This window comes from Rhineura floridana, chromosome 7, assembly GCF_030035675.1.
Source record: "Rhineura floridana isolate rRhiFlo1 chromosome 7, rRhiFlo1.hap2, whole genome shotgun sequence".
Taxonomy (NCBI): domain Eukaryota; kingdom Metazoa; phylum Chordata; class Lepidosauria; order Squamata; family Rhineuridae; genus Rhineura; species Rhineura floridana.
The window spans coordinates 138210928-138232987 of NC_084486.1; the positions used below are offsets into that span (position 1 = coordinate 138210928).

Consider the following 22060-nt stretch of genomic DNA (forward strand, 5'->3'; position numbering starts at 1 on the left):
CCCCCTTCTTTTTCACAAACAATAGTGGCGCTCCAGCAGGGGATTGTGAGGGGCGTATGAATCCTCGCCTCAGGTTTTTATCCAGGAATTCCTTCAGGGCCTCCCTCTCAATCTCTGTGAGAGAGTAGATTCTCCCTGATGGAATGCTGGCTCCTGGCACTAGATCAATCGCACAGTCGTAAGGGCGGTGGGGGGGGTAAAGTCTCTGCCTCCTTTTCATCAAACACATCTTTGAATTCTTCATACTTTGGCGGCAGGGTCACTTGCTCGATCTCTTGCACTGCCCCCGCTAAGGTGTTCTTGATTCCTTCAGGTTGACAGTTCTCCTGGCAATACTGTGAGGTGAACCACACCACCGCCTCCTTCCAACTTATTGTGGGTTCATGCTTTGCTAGCCAGGGCATTCCCAGAATCACCTCAAAGTTCGAGAGATCTGACACGTATAGCGAAATGAACTCTTCGTGCCCAGGGATTTGAAGTTTCACTTCCTCCGTGGCTTGTGTCACCCCTCCTGACTTCAGGGATCTCCCATCGATAGTCTCCACAGCTAGGGGAGCGTTCAGTTTCCACCGGGAAATTCCATGACGCTTGACTAACTTTACATCAATAAAATTTGTGGAGGCTCCACTGTCAATTAAGGCAGTGGAATTAAACACCACTCCTCTGGAAGTTGTAATCCGAATAGGCAAGACCAACACCCCCTTTGAGGGAGGTTGGATCGTTGGGGGGCCTTTATACAACGCTGCCCCCAGTCCACCGGCCTGCACGTGGACTGGGTGTTCTAGTTTCCCGACAGCTCAGCTTTCCCCCCTTTTAGTCCACAGTCTCTGGCCACGTGGCCCGGCTTTGAACAATAAAAGCATAAACGTTCCCGGCGTCATCTTTCCTTTTCTTCTTCCGACAGTCTTGGCCTAGCCCCTCCCTGTCCCTCAGCTGCATTACCTGCCATTCCTGCAGAGGGAAGTCTTGCTGCGAGATGCCGAGGCTGAGTATCTCGGGACCTCCTGCTTCCTTTCCAGGCGCCTTCCTTCCATCCGGTGATCTATCTGTAGGCATAGCCGGATGAGCCCTGGTAGGTCAGCGGTGGGGGGAGGTCCTGGCCAACTCATCCAGGATTTCAGCATTTAATCCACTCCGGTACATAAACATCAGGGCGGCGTCATTGTAACCAGTTTCCTGGGACAGAATTTTAAAAGCGTTAGTGTACTCGGAAACAGTCCCTTTAGCTTGCTTCAGAGCGCCTAGTTGCCGCGCTACTGTTTCAGCCCTTTGCGGGTCTTGGAACATCTCGGTCATCTCCTGTATAAATCCTCTGTACCTTTTTAAGACAGTATCTTTTCTCACGAGATACGGAGTCACCCATTTTGCAGCTTCTCCCTCCAGGAGGCTAATCACGAAGGCCACTTTAGCCCCATCGTCTGGAAACTCCATGTGCCTGACATCCAGATATAACTCACATTGAGCCACGAAAGTTGCCAACTGATCACTTTGTCCCGCGTATTTTGGGGGCAATCCAATGGGAACCTTTACTGCGGCAGCTGGAGGGGCTGTTTGCATCTGGTCTATCGTGGCCTTCAAGGTTTGATTATCCGTCTTCAGCGCCTTGACTGCTGCTAGCAGGGCTTGGACATCCGTCTGCAATTCAGCTACCTTAGTCCTCAAGAGTTTCACTTCTTCCGTCTCAGAAGTGGGGTTCGTCCCCCCCGCTGCTCCCTTTGACATCTTGTCCCAGTCAAGTGAAGAGAGCATTGAGGGTGATTTAGGTGGCTCTGTCAAGCTGTCAGGCCCAGGATGCGACTCAGGAACCAGACCAGAGGTTGTAGTTAATTCGTGTTTTATTAGAGTAATGTCCAACAAAGACTGCGCTTTCTCATGAAGCAATACAGGGATACAGGTCCTGCGACATTGGGAGAAAGTTGACAGAGCAAGGGGCTGCTTCCCGCCTGTTCTTTAAGAAGGGGCTAAACGGGCGCGCAACCTTTCGCTCCTCCTTAACTCCCCCTCAGGTACTGCCCGCCTTCCCCCCCTTCTCTCCTGTCTTTTCAACCGTCTGCGTGTGCGTGATGAGGGGGGAGGCATCACCTCCTCCTCTTCTGAAGTGTCCGATTCCCCTATGGGTGATAAAGGAGGAGCTGAGGGTAAACCATCTCTCCGCCTTTCTGCTGTGATCAGCCCTCCCTCTTGCTCTGAGCTGCGGAGAAGGGAGGGCCTGGGAATGTCTGGGGGGGATTCTAAAACTTCAAGGCTCTCAGGCTCCCCGTTGCTAGGCGACCCTATCTCTGGCATGTCCTCTGTTTCGGCTTCGCTCCACAGAGGGTAAGTTCCTCCCTCCTCCCTCTGCCAGCCATTTGAATCCTCTTCTGACAACCCCCCAGGAGCCCAGCTCATCCTCCCGACACTCATGATGCTGATGGGCAGGGGTTGATGGGGGGTAGTGGCTTTCCCACAGGCCTACGCCCTTCCACAAATTCAGCAACCCACAAGAAAAGGCAGAGCCAAGGAATTGCTTAGAAACATAGGAAGCTGTCTTATACTGAGTCAAACCCTTGGATGTCTAGCTCAGTGCTGCCTACAATGACAGGCAGAGGCTTCTCCACAGTTTCAGACAGGAAACTCTTCTAGTCCTACCTGGAGATGTCGGGATTTGAACCTGAGACCTTCTGCATTCAAAGCAGATGCTCTACCACTGGGCAATGGCCCTTCCCCTTCTGTCCATGTGCTTGCTGTATTTACATATGGACTGCAACTGTGCTGAATAACATGGTTCCCATGGAAAAGCAGGTCCCCTCATTGCTGGCTGAGGGTCTGGAGGAGATTTTAGTCAGAGCTGGAACAGTTAACGTTGGTGCAGAGGGAGCAACTAGACAAGCTAGTACCACTTGTGCAATGGAAGACTGTACGAAGATCTCCACTTAGCATTTTTTAATTTGATTTTTATTGTGCTTCTCTGTTTGATGCTAAAGGTGGCTGACAATAATAACAACAATCACATTGAAAGAGGTAACAAGCTAAAAACAAAATGAGATACAACCAATCAATAAGAACAGAAGCAAATTAAAACTTACTAAAAATGACCAGCAATAAAATCAGATTAAACCACAGGCCAAAGCCATGCCTTAATAATAGTCTTTAGAAGTCAGCAGAAGGTCATCAGAGACCTACAGAAGACCCAGCAGATGCTATTGCTAAACTCTTCAAAACAGTAGGAGCATTTTGCCAGTGATGTTGAATGAAGACTAACATAACAGAGTGATATAGTAAGGGATGGACAAATCTGTCAATTTCTCTCTCATTTTTCCAACCTCTTGTCCTGCCTGTGGGTTTCCCACGGGCATCTGGTTGGACACTGCGCGGACAGAATGCTAGGCAAGATTGCCCTGTGGTCTGATCCAGCAGGGCTTTTCGTTATGTTCTCTGCTATTCCCCTTGCATTCTGAAGTAGCAGAGTTTTGGAAGCAAGCAAGTGCAGAACTAACTTTTCCTAAATGACAGGATTTGCTCTCAAGATTTATTTACCAAAGTCTGTAGCAGAAAATTTGCTGTAGTAATGCTAGTTATATTTAACTGCTGCTCTGCTGTTATCCGGTGAACCATCCCTTATTTCCTTTGTAAACCTTGGTCAAGTCTATCAACCCAAAAGGCTCTGGTGAGACAGTGATTCATTTGTTTATCCTCCCCCCGTTTCCATTTATTTCTGAATTGCGTAGGACAAGGGAGAATATTTTTCTACACAGGGGAGGATTAACTTCATGACGAAGCATTTTAACTGTGTGCACGCACCAGCACCAGGCATGCATTATTTCTGCATGCCGTTTCAAGAGCAGCATAATTATCGTTTTGCAAATAGGAAAATTAGGATTACTGGATGTTAACTTGTTATTTATTTGCTTGCCCTGGAAAGGTAAATCCATTGTGAGTAAGTGATTCATCTTAAGCTATTGTGGTTTTCCATTCATAGGTAATTAGAACCTCAGAAAGTTCCCCTTTTGTTGCTTACAGCGGAGAACAGAAAAACTGATTTCACAAGTGCTGCAACAGTGACAACATCAAGAGGCAGAGGTCAGGATGGGGCTATGCAAATGAAAGGGTAGGACTATGAATACAGGAACAAATGTGGCCTCCAATGTCTAGGCAGCAAGTTTACTGTGTTAGGAGGGGTGTAAAAAATGATTCACTAGGGGACCTCTGCAAGGAGGGCAAAACCTGCCTTCCATCTTGGACCCTAGGCTGCCTAGCCCTTACTGACAGAGTTACCACAGAGAGGTGCAATGTGTTCCAATGCAGAGAATATCGCAACGTATATGCAACATAGAAGATTGTCAACATAGAAATCAAGCCTTCAGTGTTGGGGCACCTACCCTTTGGAATTCCCTCCCCTTAAATACTAGACAGGCGCCATCTCTGTTGTCTTTTCAGTGCCGAATGAAGACCTTCCTCCTTCAACAAGCCTTTTAAGTAGAGACCTTCATCCCAGTCTGCATCTGTATTTGAAGGTTGTTTTTTTAAAGCTGTTTTTAAGATGTTTTTGTTTTATCGCTTGTTGTTTGCCACCCTGGGCCCCTTTTGGGAAGAAGAGTGGGTTGTAAATGTAATTAACCATCATCTTCATCCATCTAACAACAGCCATTTTGCTGGCTGATATCACTTTGATATTGGTTGGATCAGACAGTTAAAAGTGAGTGTGAGCACTCCTATCTCATTGCCAGCCCATAAGACAGTAATGTTCAAATCTAGGCTATACACATAGAACAATTCCCCACACAAAGTCTGGTAAATCGCTCATGTGATCTGGATTTTATGTGCACAGGCCAAATTTGAATGTTAAGATTCTGTGTGATATTTTAGAGGATAGGAGACAGATATGTTCTTGCTGCATTTTGTGTCTATAGGGTATATCAGGGAAGGGTATAGTTTGATTGACTTCAGGGATCAAATACACACACACACACACACACACACACACCTGGCTCTATACCACTGTTCTTCATCCTTGGGTCCCCAGATAATGTTGGACTACAGTTCCCATAATTCTTGATAATTGGCTAAACTGGCTGGGATTTATGGGAGTTATAGTGCAATAACAAAGTGGAAGAACAGTGCTCTATACTATACTGCACTGGCCTTTTATTTGACCTTAAGTATAAAACACCACCATCTGGGTCAGGATTTGTCCCTAGAAATCAGCTGATAAGACAGCTGCTGCTGTTTCTGGACTAGGATAGCATGTCCACTGTTGTCCATGCACTGGCAACCTCCAGGTTGGATTACTGTAATGCGCTTTATGTGTGGCTGCCCTTGAGGTGGGTCCAGAAGCTGCAGCAAAATGCAAAGGTGCAACTGCTCACTGGGGCAAGGTATTGCCAACATCTCACCCTGCTGCTGAAAGAATTGACTGGCTGCCCATTAGCTACCGGGCTAAATTTTGGTTTTGATGTACAAAGCCCTATACAGCTTGGGACCAGGATACCTGAAAGACAGTCTTACCCCTTATATATCCAGTTGATCACTACGCTCTGCAGGTGAGGCCTTCCTGAACTTATCAGGAGGTCCGTTCCGCACAACATAGGAAGTGGACTTTTAGTGTAGTGGCACCTACCCTTTGGAATCTCCTCCCCTTAAATATTAGACAGGCATGATCTCTTATTATCTTTTTGGCTCCTACTGAAGACCTTCCTCTTTCAACAAGCCTTTTAAATTGAGACCTTATCCCAGTCTGTGTTGGAACTGCTTTTTAAGATGTTTTCAAAGGGTTTAAAAAATATGTTTTTAAAGATGTGTTGTTTTAATATGTTTTTAAAGATGTTTTAATACCTTTTAACATCTGTTTTTATGGTGTTTTAGAGTGTTTTTGTTTGCTGCCCTGCACAGCTACTGGGAAGAAGGGTGGGATGATGATGATGATGATGATGATGAATAATAATAATAATAATAATGACATCAGTCTTAAGTTTAACATGAGATACTGCTGGCTGGGCAGAACATCTGAAGAAGTTTAAGGTCAAGGTCTGTCTCTTCCAAAATGTGCACACTCCCCTCAGCAGACCAGAGAAGCTTTTTTACAATTTCTGTTCCAAAGCTGTGGAAGCTCCAGAAGAGGATAGGGCCTTGTTGCTTTCTTTTCATAAACTCCCTTCCCTACTCCCCACAAAGGATGGCTTTTGATTGAAGTCCTTCTGAGACTATTCAATTTGATATTAAAGTGGATAGAGATAGGTTTTTCTCCCTCTCTCACTCAAGGTACCCCAATGAAGCTGAATATTGAAAGATTCAGGACAAACAAAATAAAGTACTTCTTCTTTACAGACAGCATAGTTAAATTGTGGAATTAGCTACCACAAGATGTACTTATGGCCACCAACTTGGGTGGTTTTAAAAAAGGGCTTGACAAATTCATGGAGGTTAGGATTGTCAATGGCTACTAGTCATTGTGGTTATGTTCTGTCTCCACTGTTGGGGGCAGTGTGCATCTGAATGCCAGTTGCTAGGAATCACAAGTGGGGAGATTATTGTTGTGCCGAAGTTTTGATTATGGGCTTCCCACGGGCATCTGGCTGGCCACTGTGAGAACAGGAACCTGGACTGGAGGGCGTTTGGCCTGATCCAGCAGAGCTCTTATATTCTTGCAGATTTTATTGATGACACTTCTGTTTTATTTATTGTGGATTTATAAATTGCTAATTGTAAGCCTCTTTGAGCATCTGGAAAAGTGATAAATTAAAATTTAATAAATAAAAGTTGGAGGGGAGCAAGCACAGAATCTAAGAAAGGCAGAGCAGCATCTTTTTCCTTTACTGTACCTTCCAACATTTGAGAACCCATTTATTTGTTTAATATTAAAGTCAGCTAGGGTTCAAGAGTATAAGTGCGAGCCGGGGGAAAAACCCACCGCCACCACCGAGCTAGTTTCATTGTGTTTGATGATCTGCTACAAAGACTTTCTAAAATATGAACGTGAAAAATATGAATTAAACTGCAATTCAGAGAGTGCATTTTCATACAACCTTGCACATTCTGAGGGCCAAAAAGTCTGAGAACTCCCAAATTCAGAGCATGCAAGCAAAACAACTGGTCCTCCAAATAAGATAGCTAACTTAATGGGTTGTGTTCAATACAGCACTAATGCAATTGTTCTGCCAACGCAAGGATTTCTCCTTGCGTGACAGAATGCTGTCCCCCCCTTCCTCTGAGCCCTCCCCCAAATCTGTTCTGGGGTTTCTCTCAACCCTCCACAGCAGATTAAGAGATGGTGTGGGATGCGTGTGGGGGAGAAACCCCATTGCACTAGTGCTTACTCTAGCGTCAGCACAAAGTCAATACAATACGTACAATGGGCAAATAAGTTATGGCAGTAATTTCCAAACTGCAGTGGACCACACTAGTGTGTAGCTCAAGATAAATTAGTATGTGAAATCTACCTTTGTTTTGGAGCTGTCGACACAGTGAGCTTCATTCTCCTGTGTGTGTGTGTTTTAAAAGGCATCTGGGCCTTGGAGAAACGAATTAAGACTCATCAGTGACGACTTTCTCAAAATTTAACAAGACTACAAAAGAGCAGGCAGGGCAGCAGAAAGAAGAGAGGGAGTGCAACTTATCTGTCACAGGTATGATTCATTCCATTGAGGAGAAATGGCCTTGGTGTGCATGGAATAATTAAAACAAATGTTATAAGCAGGATCCAAAAATTACTAAAGGTTCTGCAGGTAGCTAGGTTTTAAAAACCACACACCACTGAGTTCGGCTGCTAGACGCAGGCCTTCTGCCATCACTGGAAATAATGCGTGTATTCATCTCTTTCCTGGACGCAGCACTTGTTCGCACTAATGAGCTACTGTTAAGTTGGCACCGCTGTGATTTATCATGGAGACACCCCCTCCCCACTCCAAACAAGCTTCTCATGGTCACAGATCCAGGGAGGTAGCTCTTGGAAAAATCTCTTCCCTTTCCATATACTTCCCCTGAAAGCAACACTCTCTTGAAGATGATCCTATCAGACTTGGACCTTGCAGTGAACTTTTGGGAACTTAATTTACTCCTACGTTGGACTAACATGTTGCAATACAAAAGGGAATACATTTTCCAGTCTTGGCCTGAATCAAGCAGAATGCTGCTTATGGAAATTGTCTACAGGAAAACCGAGAAGCAGGATTTTCCAAAATATTGCATCCTATAGGGTGAGTTGCATGGGGCTCTAGAGCTTAGAAGTTATCAGAGTCCAGGCTGCACCCCAAATTAGATTGGGAGGCTGTGTTCTCCAGTTCACCATCTCTGGAGACAGTGTCTTAAGCTGAAAAGCTAGAGCAGCTGGGGACAGAAACACAACAAACGGATGTGCAGGCTCTAGAGCACTTCCTGGACTGAATATGAACATGCCTGTGCATTAAGACCTGTCTTTTTCTCTTTTCTCTTGAAGGAGGAACATAGGAAACTGCCTTATACGAAGTCTGACCATTGGTCCATCCAGCTCAGTATTGCCTACACTGATTGGCAGCATATCTCCAGGATTTCAGATAGGGGTCTCTCCCAGCCCTACCTGGAGATGTCGGGGACTGAACCTACATGCAAAGCAATTGAGAGGTATGTGGTGAGCAGGCATAGGACCTCCTCTGTGGTGGCACCCTGACTCTCTCCATAAAGAGGTTAGCTTAGCATCCAGTTTGTTGCCCTTTGACTGCCAAGTGGGGGAAACTGTTTTTTTTTTAAATAAATAAATCCCCAGGCTTTTTAGATTTCTTGTGTTTAAATCTGCATTTCATCTGATGAGGAGGTTGTTATAGTTTGTTATCTCTATTGTTAATCTGCCCCGTCCACACTTAAATGGAGTCTGGGGCCACAGCTGTCTATGGTACCTAGATTATGGTCTCAGCCTCTTATTCAAGGCTCTGTCTTGAACATCTTGTAATGTAAAATGGGAAGCCAATTTTATGACATGCCTTCATCCTCTCCATGAGATCCTCCTTGCACTGAGATTTCAAAACAATGCTCTCTCAGTTTGGTATTAGTTAAAAGGGCAGTAGCAGAATGTTCCAACTTAACCACCATTTTTGCACTTCTGGAGTTTGATCTGTTGAAAATGTCTGCTGTTATGTGCTGTGTACTACTATTTGTGCTATTTTTTTTAGAAAGAAGCCTGCTAAGAAACTGATAATTTCGATGCAAAATGCTGATGATTTATCCAAGATGGTTTTATCTTCTTTCTAATCAGGAAGTGTATGCAATGTCAAGAGAGAGTCACAAGATCTGAGGCAGCTGCAGAGAAACTGAGAAAGGAATAAGTATGTTGAACAATGCATTGCCTCCCGCAACCTGGTGCCCCTCAAATACTGGTGGAAAACAATGCCTGTCATCCTGGAGCATGGGCAATGCTGGCTGGGAGTTGTAGTCTAAAACGTAACTGGAGGGCACCAGGTTGGGAAAGGCTGCTGTGAAGTGATCCACAGCCTATATACTAATTATTTATTTATTAATATATACTATACTATATACTATCCTAATTTATTGCATTTACATTCTGCCTTTCTGCCAAGGCACCCAAGGTGGTTTATAATAAAAAATATCGACAGTGAGAGAGAACACAAAATTATCAGGGTTACTTTTGGAGGTGATGGTGCCAGCTTCTGGCTTGGCCTTCTTCTTCTCTGCCTTCTCTTGGAGCACACAAGTCTAAACTAGCCCCGACAGTTCTCTCAGGCCATCGGTGGTCCCTTCAGGAGCTGACGGTTACCTGCTCTCTGGTCTGAGTATCCCTCTGGCACACAAGTCTTAAGTAATCTCAAAGGAAGGGCAACATCCATGAACAAGAGGAAGGTATCACAGATATATTATGGCCAAACTAAGTTGAATTTTTGTTTACAAACTGGGAAAACAATCAATGTTTCAGTACTAATATTTTTTCCATAGAAGGTTTTTAGATATATCTTAGCAAAACTGTTAGAGCACATTTTGATATATAAAACAGGATTGTAGTCAAAAAGAACTGGAGTTTGTGTGCCACAATCCAAGTGACCGTTCTCCTTCCTGTGCAGCTTTATCCATTATTAGTCTTCTCTGTATAATAGCCTTCTGTAGGAAAAGTTATTACTGATGGCAATTCTCACTTGGGGTATGATAGGCTTTTGTTGGAACAGGTGGTTAATCAGCTATAATTCTGCACTAGCACAAAGATTAACGCTAGAAGATTCCCCCCTCCTCTCCCATGCCATCCCCAAATCTGCTCTGGAGGGTTTAGGGGGTACACAGAGGGAGGAGAGGGGGAGATCCTTGTAGTGTCACAGGTATGCTGTGTGGACGGAACAATCTGTTTAGTGCTATGTTGAATACAACCCAGGACGTTTGAGGTTAAGCACATTTTGAGCAAGATTGACTAGTCTTCACAAGTTATGGAATCCAGCTTTTCACAGCACAGCATTTATCCTCCAAGGGAACAAGGGTTTGAAAAATCCGTAACCAATAAAATTAGATATAAAAACAAACAAACCAGGAAAAACCTTTGAAAATAAACAAATCCTCACTCCTGGCAGAATGAAGCCAGGGAGGGCACCTGGCAGGTCTCTTTAGGGTGTATTCCAAAATGCAGGGGCTACCACAAGAAGGCTTCTGCCCCAGGAATGAGTTCTCTTTAAACATCAATGCAGCCCACAGCTGCTTAGGACTAACAACATGTCTGAGCACTATAGGACATAGGGGAACATAGGAAACCACCTTATACTGAGTCAGTCTGTTGGGGTCCATCTAAGCATAGTACTGTTTACACTGACTGGCAGCTGTTCTCCAGGGTTTCACACAGGGTTTCAGCCCTATCTGGAGATGCTGGGGATTGAAACTGGGACCGTCTATATGCTAATCAGATGCTCTACCCTATGACCCTTCCCCAATGTCAACATACAAGATTTTGAGGGGTGGTCAAAACTCACCCAGGAAAACTGTAGGTGCTTTGCAACAACACAAAATGGTGAAACGAAAACCTTAAAGCTCAGCTCTTGTAATGCCAACGCTTACTAGTATTTGGCATCCATACAGTGTTATAGATTAGTCTAAATGCTTCATATATAGGGTGTTCAGTGCTAGTCCTACTCAGAGTAGACCCACTGAAGTTAATAGACATGGCTAACTTATGTTTGTTAATTTCAATGGGTCTACTCTTGAGTTGAATGCGATCCATATTCTTTATCTATTTACTGTATTTTTAAACTGCCCTTTACCTCAAAAGGATGGTCTACAACACTGAAAATAAAATACAACATTGAACCATAAAACATAAGAACACATACCCCAAAACCATCACTAGAAGTATACAGCAAATAATTCAACAGGGAACAACCAGTAGTCAGCTCTGTGATCTCCAAGAAAATAATATAAAAATTTCATCAAGTAATGTCCAAAGGCCAACTTTGTGTGCGCCTGTGTGTGTGTGTATATAACTGTATCTCCACTCTAAGAGAACTGCACAACAAGCGGCCTGTAACAGAGAAGGTTCTGCTCCACATCATTGCCAAATGAACCATTGTCTACAGGATAACCAGCAGAGTCTCCCCTGAAAATCTTAAGATGTGGGCTTATAGATAATGGGACAGTATTAGGGTGTTATAATTCCTGCAAATAGCCATGTAAGATAGGTCAATATTATTTCCATGTTGCAGATTTGAAGGCAGGGGGAGTAACAATAAGAGAAAGTGGCTTGTCTAAAGCTACTTAGTGAATTTATGGCAGAGCTGAGAAGGTAGTTTTGAATAAAGAATGTCCTGAGTCATACCCCAGTCTTTCAGCCACGGCATATAATACTCTACAGATCCTGCAGGATGTCTGAACATTTGTTTGCTCTTAAAATGTTAGCCCCAAAATGAATCCCTCATAGAATTATTAGCCAAATACTCACCGGACTCTTGCAAATATCTATATACGAGGAAGTTAACCTCATCACTGCTTATACTCATCTTTATGCCCGCTTAAACCATGAGGTCACAACGAAGGATATAACCCTAAAACAGAATGACAAAATAAAAGTGCAGTAGGTTAAAAATCTGAAGGCATGCTATATGCACCAGTAACAGCATATAAATTGTGGGACCTGCACTTTTATAAGTGCCACAGAAAGTTCGTTCCACGTTTGCGAGAGCCATTCCTTTAGTGTGGCAGCACCTGTTGCCTGTAGAACTCTCTGCCCATTGACATTAGGCAAGCACCTTCACTATGCTGTTTTAGAAGCCTGCTGAAAATGTTTCTCTTTCAGCAAACCTATCCACACACATGATTTAGTTACATTTCACTTAAATTACCTTCATTTTTAATTATGGCTTTATGTATATTTATGCTTTTCATTGGTTGTGTATTTGTATCACGTTCTGTATATAAACTGGACTTGTATACTGCTTGGAGAATTTCTTTGACCAAGCAGTTTATACATTCTCTAAATAAATAAAGTGGCTGCAGTTGTAAAAACAATATATATGTATAACTGGAAGGACTGTTTTCAGGGTGGGGCGATATCGCAGATGGAAATAGGGCCAGGCACCATTTATGTGCAAAAAACATGTGTTATCTGCCCTCTCCATGTGATTCCACCGTTGAGATGTTACCAGTGTACATGTGGGAATCAAGGCACATGGAAGCAGCTCCCATGCTCCATTGGTAATGGTTGAAATAGGGTCTCAGGAAAGCACAAAGGATACTTCACTTGCACTGTATATTTCTAGAATTTGAGTAATTTATTGCTCAGACTGCTGTTTTAAAAAAAGAAAGCCACCATCATTTGCCTGGGCCAAATACATTTTTGCAAAGGTTGGATCAAAGTGTTCTCTTCCAAGATTGATCCAGGAAATGGGAGAATAAAAACCTGGCATGCATCCAACTTGACAAGAGGTTTCCTATCCAATGGACAAAAGGTGGCAGTGTAACACAAACACTGAAAATGATTGTGGTGAATGAAAAATAAAAAAGGAAGACTGAAATAAATGGGCAATTTTCCCAAGGAGGGCATCACCGAGCAAACTGCATATACCTGCCCAATCTCTGCATTCAGATTTAGAATATTTCAACAGACTTCCCAAATAAGCATGCCTCCCTTCCTCCAAGCTGATCCTTTCATCCTTTTTAATAATGGCACTAGTAAGTTTCAATCCGTCAAATCCATCCCTCTTAGCACAAGGTACTCTCCTGCTCCCTCCAGCCTGCAGCAGAACTTCAAAGAGATGATTTATCCACTCTGTTACAAGGGACTGTGGCTGCTTTCACACATGGGGTTGATTGCGTTAGTTTTAATGGATTAAAAAGGTAGAACTTCTGTCCCGATTTCTAAAATTCCTTTTATACTGCAGTACCTGTTGCGTTAAGGAAGAGCAGCTTTTTCAGCCAATATATCAGCGTTTTGCACAACTGTCTTTCACACGGCTTGTTTTCGTCCCTCACCCATTATTATACATACACACTGTTCCCTACTGTGTAGGAGGTCTAACATCTCATCTCGTCGCCATGCAAGCCCTCTCCTGACTTTTAAAATTATTCTAGTTGTATCAACACAGGGGTGTGTGTGGGAAATGCTGCTGCTATCTGCCCTGATGCCAGAATACTGTTACAATTTTCGTCAGGCAAAAAAACCTGTGCAACTAAAGGGCAGGAACACACTGTATGCTGGGATGCCTGTCACGTGAGCGGCTGCAGCTAGCAAAAAATTCCCGCAACTTTCTGGGTTCCCAGCCTTGCAAACACATTATTTAGTGATTATCATGAAAATTAGTGCTAAACTTGCACTATATTCCACTAGAATTCCAGAACTAGCTTGTACGTCATGTGAAAGGTCAAATATAATGCGCAAATTACCAGGTAAGAAATTGTCAGCATAACAGAATAAAGTGCAGTGTGAAAGCAGCCTGGGACCCAGGTCCTTCCAAAGATAATGATATTAGATATTATTAACGAAGTATATTTTTTACCTCTCTTCTCCCAAGTCTTCTACTACGAGGCCACAAAGCCACAGATATGGTCATGCTTTTGATTGCAAAAGACCTGAAGGTATTCCCGCACCGGCAGTTTTCCCTGAGATGTGTCCCCGAAATCCCAGGAAGACTTGGTGCAATCAGCACTCTCCCCCCCCCCCCGAAGTCACCCTTACTGGGTCTCTGCTTATGAGTTTTTGTTATGGAAAGAATCTCTTAAAAGAGGCATTAACTTTTCTATAATGTTTCCCATGGTGTCAAATCTTACTCCTGCTATATGAAACTACATATCCAAACAACACTTCTTGTATTCCATATTGTAGGGAATGAAGTCTGTACTGGAATTACCACACACAGGGCCTCCCAACTGTGCAGAGCTTTACCTTCACAACAACCCTGGGACAAAGTGAGGCTGAGAGATAGTGACTGACCAGCGTTATGCAAAAGTGAGGTCACTGATGACAAAAAACAGTATACAAGCATGTTAAATAATAATAATCTATCTCTCTGTTCCATCTGAATCGGGAGATGCAGTTGAGGTGCTGGACCGGTGCTTGGAGGCAGCAATGGGCTGGATGTGGGCCAATAAACTGACGCTGAATCCTGAAAAGGCAGACGTGTTATATGTCCAGAGCTCTCATGTGTCGGATGTGGGGAGATCGCCTGTTCTGTGGTTGCTCTCCCCTTGAAGGAGCAGGTCTGCAGCTTGGGGGTACTCTTGGATCCAACATTCTCACTAGAGGCTTAGGTGGCCTCAGTGGCCAGGAGTGTCTTTTTCCAGCTCTGGCAGCTTTGCCAGCTTCAGCACCTTTTGGAGAGAGACAACTTGGCCGCAACACTCCATACTCTGGCAGCTTCCAGATTAGATTATCACAATGCACTCTACATGGGGCTGCCCTTGAAGATGACTTGGAAACTTCAACTGGTCCAAAATGCAGCAGTCAGATTACTGGCTGAGGTTCCCTCTAGATCTCATATAACCTCAGTTTTAAAACAGCTGCATTGGTTGCCAGTTTGTTTCTGGGGTCAATTCACAGTGCTCACATTAGTATTTAAAGCCCTATATTTAGGTCCCAAATATTTAAAAGACAGCCTCCTTCCCTACAGATCCTCTCGGGTGTTGAGATCAGCGCGCACGGGGGGGGTGTCTTTTGGTTGTTCCGCCACTTCTGGAAGCTCGGAGGATAGTGGAGAGGGCCTTCTCTGTGGTGGTTCCTACGTTGTGGAACTCACTCCCCACCAAGGTGTGTCTGGCAACTTCATTGTACAGTTTTAGGCAAATGCTGAAGATGCACCTCTTTACCTTGGCCTATTTTGTGACTGTAAGTTGTTTTGAATGCTATATTTTAAAATTGTTGTAACCACCCTGGGACCTTTGGGTGAAGAGCGTGTAATAAATAAATGTTAATAAATCATCATCATCATCATCCAGTGAGCTTCATGTGGCTGAGTGGCAATTCTAATCTGTGTCTCCCTTCTCCAACTCTATTGCCTTCACTCCTTTCCTGGCTGTCGGTGGGTGACAGCAGCAGTTCTAGCTGGGCAAGCCAAATTACTCCAAATAGTTACTTCAGATTTCTATCTTTGGTGCCAAGTTTCAGTCTTGGGTATGGATTTTGTGGCCCAATTATAAGTATCTAATTCTCAACAGGGGAATGTAAAAAAAAATGCTGACATAACACATTGCAGTGTCTGTGAATTGCATCAAGTGTTGGCAACGACCTTCTTCACATCTTAAGTTTGGGAAAGTTACACTTGGGATGTCTTTTGCCACATATCTCAGAGCTCACTTTGTGAGAGGTTTCTGTTTTGTTTTGTTGTTTTTTTTTAAAAAAAGATCTGCTCAAGGTGCAGCCAAAAAACAAAACAAAATCTGCACAGGCTTCGTGATGGAAACTCTTCTATTGCCACAGTTCATAGCACCTGTTTGAAAGCTCCAGCTACAGATGTTATGGGTACATTTATTATTCAGACTGAGCAAGTTTCCTCAAGGGAAGGAGTATTTGGATTTCTTTGTGGGAGGCCCAAGTTCAAAATGCCTACTTGAAGCTTTCTAAGTGACCTTCGACAAATTGGGTCTCTCGGCCTATCTCATCCTACTGGGATTTTTTTTAAAAGGAGAAGAAAAATAATAAGAAAATAAGAAAAATGTACAGTGACACAAGGTGGGATTTTGAGGTTCAAAAATCTATCCTTCCATCTGCCTGGCTGCCTTCTTCCAAACTGCTTTGTCAACACAGGCAGTCAAGCAGCGGAGGCTGGTTCATTAGAATGAATGCAACACTGCCCCAACAACCTCAGCCTGCCCTCAGCCAGCCCACCACCTGCCTGCCCTCTTATTTACTAGTCCAGGAGGTGGCACAGCCTGCCTACTCTGGTCTCAGATTGCCCTTGTAGAACTCAGCAGGAAAGGGGGGAAATGAGAATGTGTTGGCTCTGCCTTCATTGGCTCTGGCTCCACCCACTGCTGGTCTCCCTGTCTTCCATCCTAACAGTCCCAATGGGCACTGGCCACCACTGGAGGAGAGATAAATCCTGGAAATCTAGGTGGGGCATCTTGAACAGACTGTGCCTAGGAGAACCGGCATCTCTGTGGAAGAGCATACTATATGCTTGTCCTGCATGGAAAAGACCTGAATTACCTCTCAAGTTTATTATGAGGAGCAACTGAAAGCTCACTGAAAAACAAAGACACACCGAGTTGCTGTTTGATAATAAATGCAAAAACAAAATCTAAAAGACTGATGCAGCTCAGCACTACTCTTGGTGAATTTGCTCAATTGTTTTCTTGGAGATGTGTGTGCCAACAGTATGAGCTAGCAGGCAACTCTAAGAAAAGCAAACAAAACTTTTGCCCCCTAAATGCTCGCCAAGGAGCCTTGTAAACACCAAGTATTTCACAGGCGAACACCCCTGCATGCCAAATTTGGAGCCGATTTTGAGCAAGATGCCTACCCTGATTCTGCTTGGAGATATGGATGCATATAAGAACATAAGATAAGCTCTGCTGGATCAGGCAGTCCAGCAGCCTGTCCTCACAGTGGTCAACCAAATACCTATTGAAGTCCACAAGCAGGATCCTAGTTGCCAGCCCAACCTGGTCCTCAAGGGAGGAAAAGCTTACCTTGGGAGCCAGACAGATTCAGCAGCACCACGTTCTTGGATGGAAGAGACCCACCCGGCCCCTCCTCCTTTCCCCGTGCTCATTTGAAAACTGTAGAAGACTATGCCAGATTCTTGACACTGCAGAATCTTCTTCTGTCTGAGATCCTGGTTGCTGAACTACAACTCCTATCATGCCTGGCAGAAAATACTACTGGCCAGGATGATGATGGAAGCTGTTCAACCACCAGGATCCCAGGCAGATGCTGCAGCTTACTACTTGTAAGCTTCCTCTCCCCTTGGGGACCAGCACAGACCTGTATTGGTGGGACTGCAGAGCAGAATAGCATTCCTTTCCCATTTAGGGAGGCATTACTATGTGTGCAACACTAGACAGCTACTGTCTGGAAACACCACCGAGTGACAGGGCCAGGACATGGGAAAGAAGGAAATAATAGGAGCCCCCTCACCCCCGAAAACACTACAAACAGGGGATCAAGAACTGCTAGTAAAAAAGATGGGGCAAATCCAGCTAGAAAGTTTGAAGCTTGCACTTGCTCACCCATTCAGTTACAGCCCATGTCCATGGCCAAATTTCCATGCACATTCCCACCCTATGGTGGGTGTTTCAAGAGCAATTTATTCAATGACAGGATCAAGGCCTCTTCTGATTTATCTATGAAATATTATAAATTGTGTTAAGCTTATGCAGAAGGATAACTTCCAATGAGCCTCCCCTTAAGTTTCAATAAACTGCCCTAGCGTAACTCAAAGGAGAAATGAAGCTGGGTGGAAATCATCCATCTAAAAGTCATTAAGGAAGCAAATTTGTATAATGAATAGGTGGTTCATACATTTTAAATGCATTACATCTTTTAGCGGGATGTATTTATTAGGTATCAATTTGAATTAGGACTGACATCCCTCCCTCCACTTCCTCCTGCATTCTTAAATATTGCCTCCTGCTAGATATTGATCGACACATCCAAACTGTTGCATTCAGGCTTTCAAATCTTTCGTGTGTGTGGAACAAATGAATTTTCTGAGGTGCTTTTCTAAGGTTGAGCAAGGCTGATAGTAGAAAGCTTGTGCTTTGATTTTTGAAGAGAGTGTTTTTATATCCTTTGTGCACCACAATACCTAAAACTCTTGTCAGGGAATGCCTTTTAAAAAGAAGTATTTTTCACAAATTCCATAGATTAGGAACAGCCTGAAACAAAAGCTTTAGCTCAATCTTGTTTGAGCTGGACTATCTCAATCTTTAGCGTTTCTTCAAGCATCTTGTTCAGGGATGAGGAATCTGTTGTCACTGGCCTCATAGAGAACTCCTGGCAAAATGAGCAACAAGAGGAAGAGGATGAGCAGTGGGACCTTGGGGAAGGCCCTAGTGGGCTGCAGAGGGAGGGGACTGAAACTGGAGAAGACTAAAGTAGTCTGGCCAGCTACAGCCCCACCCCCAGATGGGGCCGGCCAAACAGTCTCCTCCCACCATGCCTACAGAGTCCGTCAGCCCTTCTGAGCTGCCCCAGCTCATCCTCCAAAGAGAGAGGAATAGGGATGGGGAGTGGGGAAGAACAACCCAATGACTCTTCTCCCCCATTTCCAAGGGTGCGCCAGTGGTTGTGCAGGTGCGAACAGATTGGGTCCTCTGCCCCACCCATGTGACAGAGCTCCCACTTGCTTGCCCAAGTCCAGATCTGAGAGACAGGTCCCACACAAATAGTGAGTCTGACTTGACCCTCTTTAAGTGGTCCCAGGGGTGTATCAGGTTGCTGTGACGTCTTCAACTGAGTAGCTGTGCCTAGTAATCCCCTATAATGTTGCAGAGACCCGCATTACCTGTAAGCTGATCTATAAAATGCCTTGGTGCTAAGTTTTGCATTAAACATAATGGGAAAAGCATACCAGTGGCTTCGAGTCTGATTCCAACAGTGCAGTCCAGGACATCTGTGGCCCTCCAGATGTTGTGGGACAATTATTCTACATAAATAATGTAGCCCAACAATGTTTGGAGAGCTGCAGGTTCTCCACCCTTGGTCTAGATACTCCTACAAACTATCCCCTTCTTTGTGAGGAGAAAGGTCTCAGTCCACACAATTTTTGTTAAGTCATGATATGTGGATGATATACAGGAGGGTCCTCTTAAGGACTCCATTCCAGGTACCAACCACCCCCAGACATACTTAACATTTGCTTTAAAATTTGCAGCCCACTTTTCAATTTGTTAACAAATATCCAAAGCAGGGAAATTTAGCAAGATTGCTACATCATGTACCTTCAGACAATACTTTGGGATCTTTAGTATTTCCCTTTCATTCCCATTACGCTGGCACACCAAAACTAAAATGATCTTCATATCTTTTTTTTAAAAAGCCCTTTAATTGCTGTCCCAGCAATTAACATACGCCCTCACCAGTGAAACTATTCCTTATCAAGTCAACTACCGACAGCTTTAGGTAACTAAAGGTTGTACCCCTAAGATAAATATACCTTTTTCAGCATATTTTTATTACTTGAATCACAACTTATTAAATATTCAAATATTTTTCAGAATAGTGGACATCAAAATGATCTGATCATGTCAATTCATTCATAAAACTAGCTCAATGTAAGAAAATCACAAGAACTGCATGCAAGAAGATTACATTCCAGAAACAGGGTTCTGTGGAAGAAAACTTTCTCCAATCTACATCATCACAAAACCACCATGTTCCACTACTGTCGTAGAGCTACCACCCTCCCCCACACATGCATATTCTTCCTTTGGATTGTGGCTTTAGCTCAGGGGTGGGGAACCTGTGACCCTCCAGATGTTGCTGAACTACAATTCCCACCAGACCCAGCCAGCTTGCTTACTGGTCAGGTACGATGGGAATTGCTATCCAGCAACATCCAGAAGGCCACTCCCCCTTCCTGCCTTAGCCAATGCCTTTTTAACAGTACATTAAACAGAAAGCCACTGTTTCAGACTTCAAAAAGTAATGTAATCCTAAATGCAGCTTATGCTTGTGCCTGTTAGCTGTTGTTATTTTGACACTCGATACTTTCTTTCAGAGACAAAGAAATGTCAAAAATGAATGCACATTCTAAGAACATCTTTTATAATTGGGGATGATTCACCATTCTCATTTCAGAGAGCTTTGGTGGCATTTATTACAGGCAGGAATATAAACCATGAGTTGCTTTGTTAATATCATTTCCTCTAACACTTTGGCGTTCAAATCAACAAGGTATAATTTTTTTTAAAAAAAGCTCAATTCAAACCAACCCAATTCCAGGTTTGCTTTCCCCCCCTCCATCAAGTGTTATTCTCAAAAGCAGTATCTTCTTGTTTTATCTCAGGCACTCTCTTGATCGCTCTTTAGCTTCAGCTGTCAAGCTGTCTGTCGAGCCCAACGGATGCTTATTTAGAAGTTCAACAAGCTAAAGCTGCAATCTTATGCACGCTTACCTGGGAGTAAACTCAACTGACATCAGTGGGGCTTACTTCTGAGTAGATATGCATAGGATTGATGCTGTAGTCCTGCGCTTTCAGACCTTGTACCATTTGATTTCAAAACAGACACCTCCTGCGTTACACGCCTCATTAGCTGTAGTCACAATTATTTTTAGAAAATTAGAAACAGAAACAAAAAGCTGTTCTTCAGTTACTTGTAATTAAAAGTGTCCGCACATGCCAGCATACAAGATCTAAGCTGCAAACAGTGCAGCCACATGTGGAAATATATATACTGTATGTATTTGTGCCAACTTGTGCTATTCAAGCTTTTGTGATATTTTATTATTATTTTAATATGGCCAAATATTAGTGTCCCATCTTGACTCCTCTAACTTAGTCCACAACATAGAAGATACAGAGGTTTTCTTTTCATTCCTTTTAAAAGACAAGTTTCTAGCCTAGATGGGGTCTACAAAACCCTTGAAAGTGTGAAAAGAGGCTCTTCAACTTTCAGAGGCTAGAGGATGCTGACTACGTTTTCAGGATTGAGGTTGTACAGATGCAGATCCTATCCAACCAACGCACCATTTTCATTTTCCTTACAAGTCCACATACTCCCCGTATTTATACTCCGCACAATCCTTAGCAGAAAATACACACAAGTGCCTTGAAAACTTCATCCCTGAAAGCTTGTAAGAAATTATGCAAAGCAAGCAAATTGACTTACTTGCATAATGTGGTGAAGGGCAAATAACTTGCTGAAGAGTGTGTGTGTGTGTGTGTGTGTGTGTTCACACACAATCATGTACAGCTCTGATTATACTCTTAAGCTTTAGTGACCTAATTTAAGCCAGCCAACTCTAGCTCTCTGGGCCAATCTGAACAGAGAAAGCAAATGGTATGACACAACCGGTTTGGAATGTTCTAAAGAAAGAAAATGACAGGTTTTTGTTTATTTTTGTAAGAGCTGCGGAGAGCTTAGTTTAAGGGAAACAAATGCTATATAAATGATAACCACATCCTCACTGGCTGCCTGCGAAAGCTGAGCACAACTTTTACATTTCTAGTGTAACAGGCGATAACACATATGTCTACTTTTCAAATATGCCTAAAGCAAAGCATTATTCTCACAACTGAACCAGTACAGCTTTTTTTTTTTTTTCATTTTTGGAGACAGAGAGAGGAATCATAGGTGACCCAGCAAAATCTCTGCACTCAGGCCATCTAGATAGAAAACTGAATCACCTTCCAATTCAGAAATGGATTTAAGTAATTATTCTTACCAGCATGCTGACATTTTGCAAGGGAACAAAATTCTGGTGACCATGAAAAATAACGGAGCATGAGAAGTCAGGTTATTAAAATGCTCTTCTCCACAAGACAGTTTGCAAGTTCTCTAGAAAGGGTATTGGGTCTTTGGAACACAGGGATCTGTCTTGCACTGAATCAGATCATTGGTCCATCTAGCTCAGTATTGTCTACACTGAATGGTCCTCCAGGGTTTCAGGCACGGAACTCTCCCAGCTGCCTATCTGGGGATGCCAAGGATTGACCCTAGGGTCTTCTGCATGCTAAGCACATGCTCTACCAA

The 22060-nt window shown here is 43.5% G+C and overlaps 1 protein-coding gene across 8 annotated transcripts in view; it reads right to left on the bottom strand.

The window, feature by feature from the left end:
• Positions 1-22060, bottom strand: part of TBL1XR1 (TBL1X/Y related 1) — a 230558-nt gene that overhangs the window by 41772 nt on the left and 166726 nt on the right. For all 8 annotated transcript variants that reach the window (XM_061637358.1, XM_061637357.1, XM_061637351.1 and 5 more), the window contains one exon: positions 11873-11975. In XM_061637358.1, the coding sequence (XP_061493342.1) occupies positions 11873-11930 (58 nt within the window). In that variant the 5' untranslated portion in view covers positions 11931-11975. The remainder of the gene's footprint in view (positions 1-11872; positions 11976-22060) is intronic.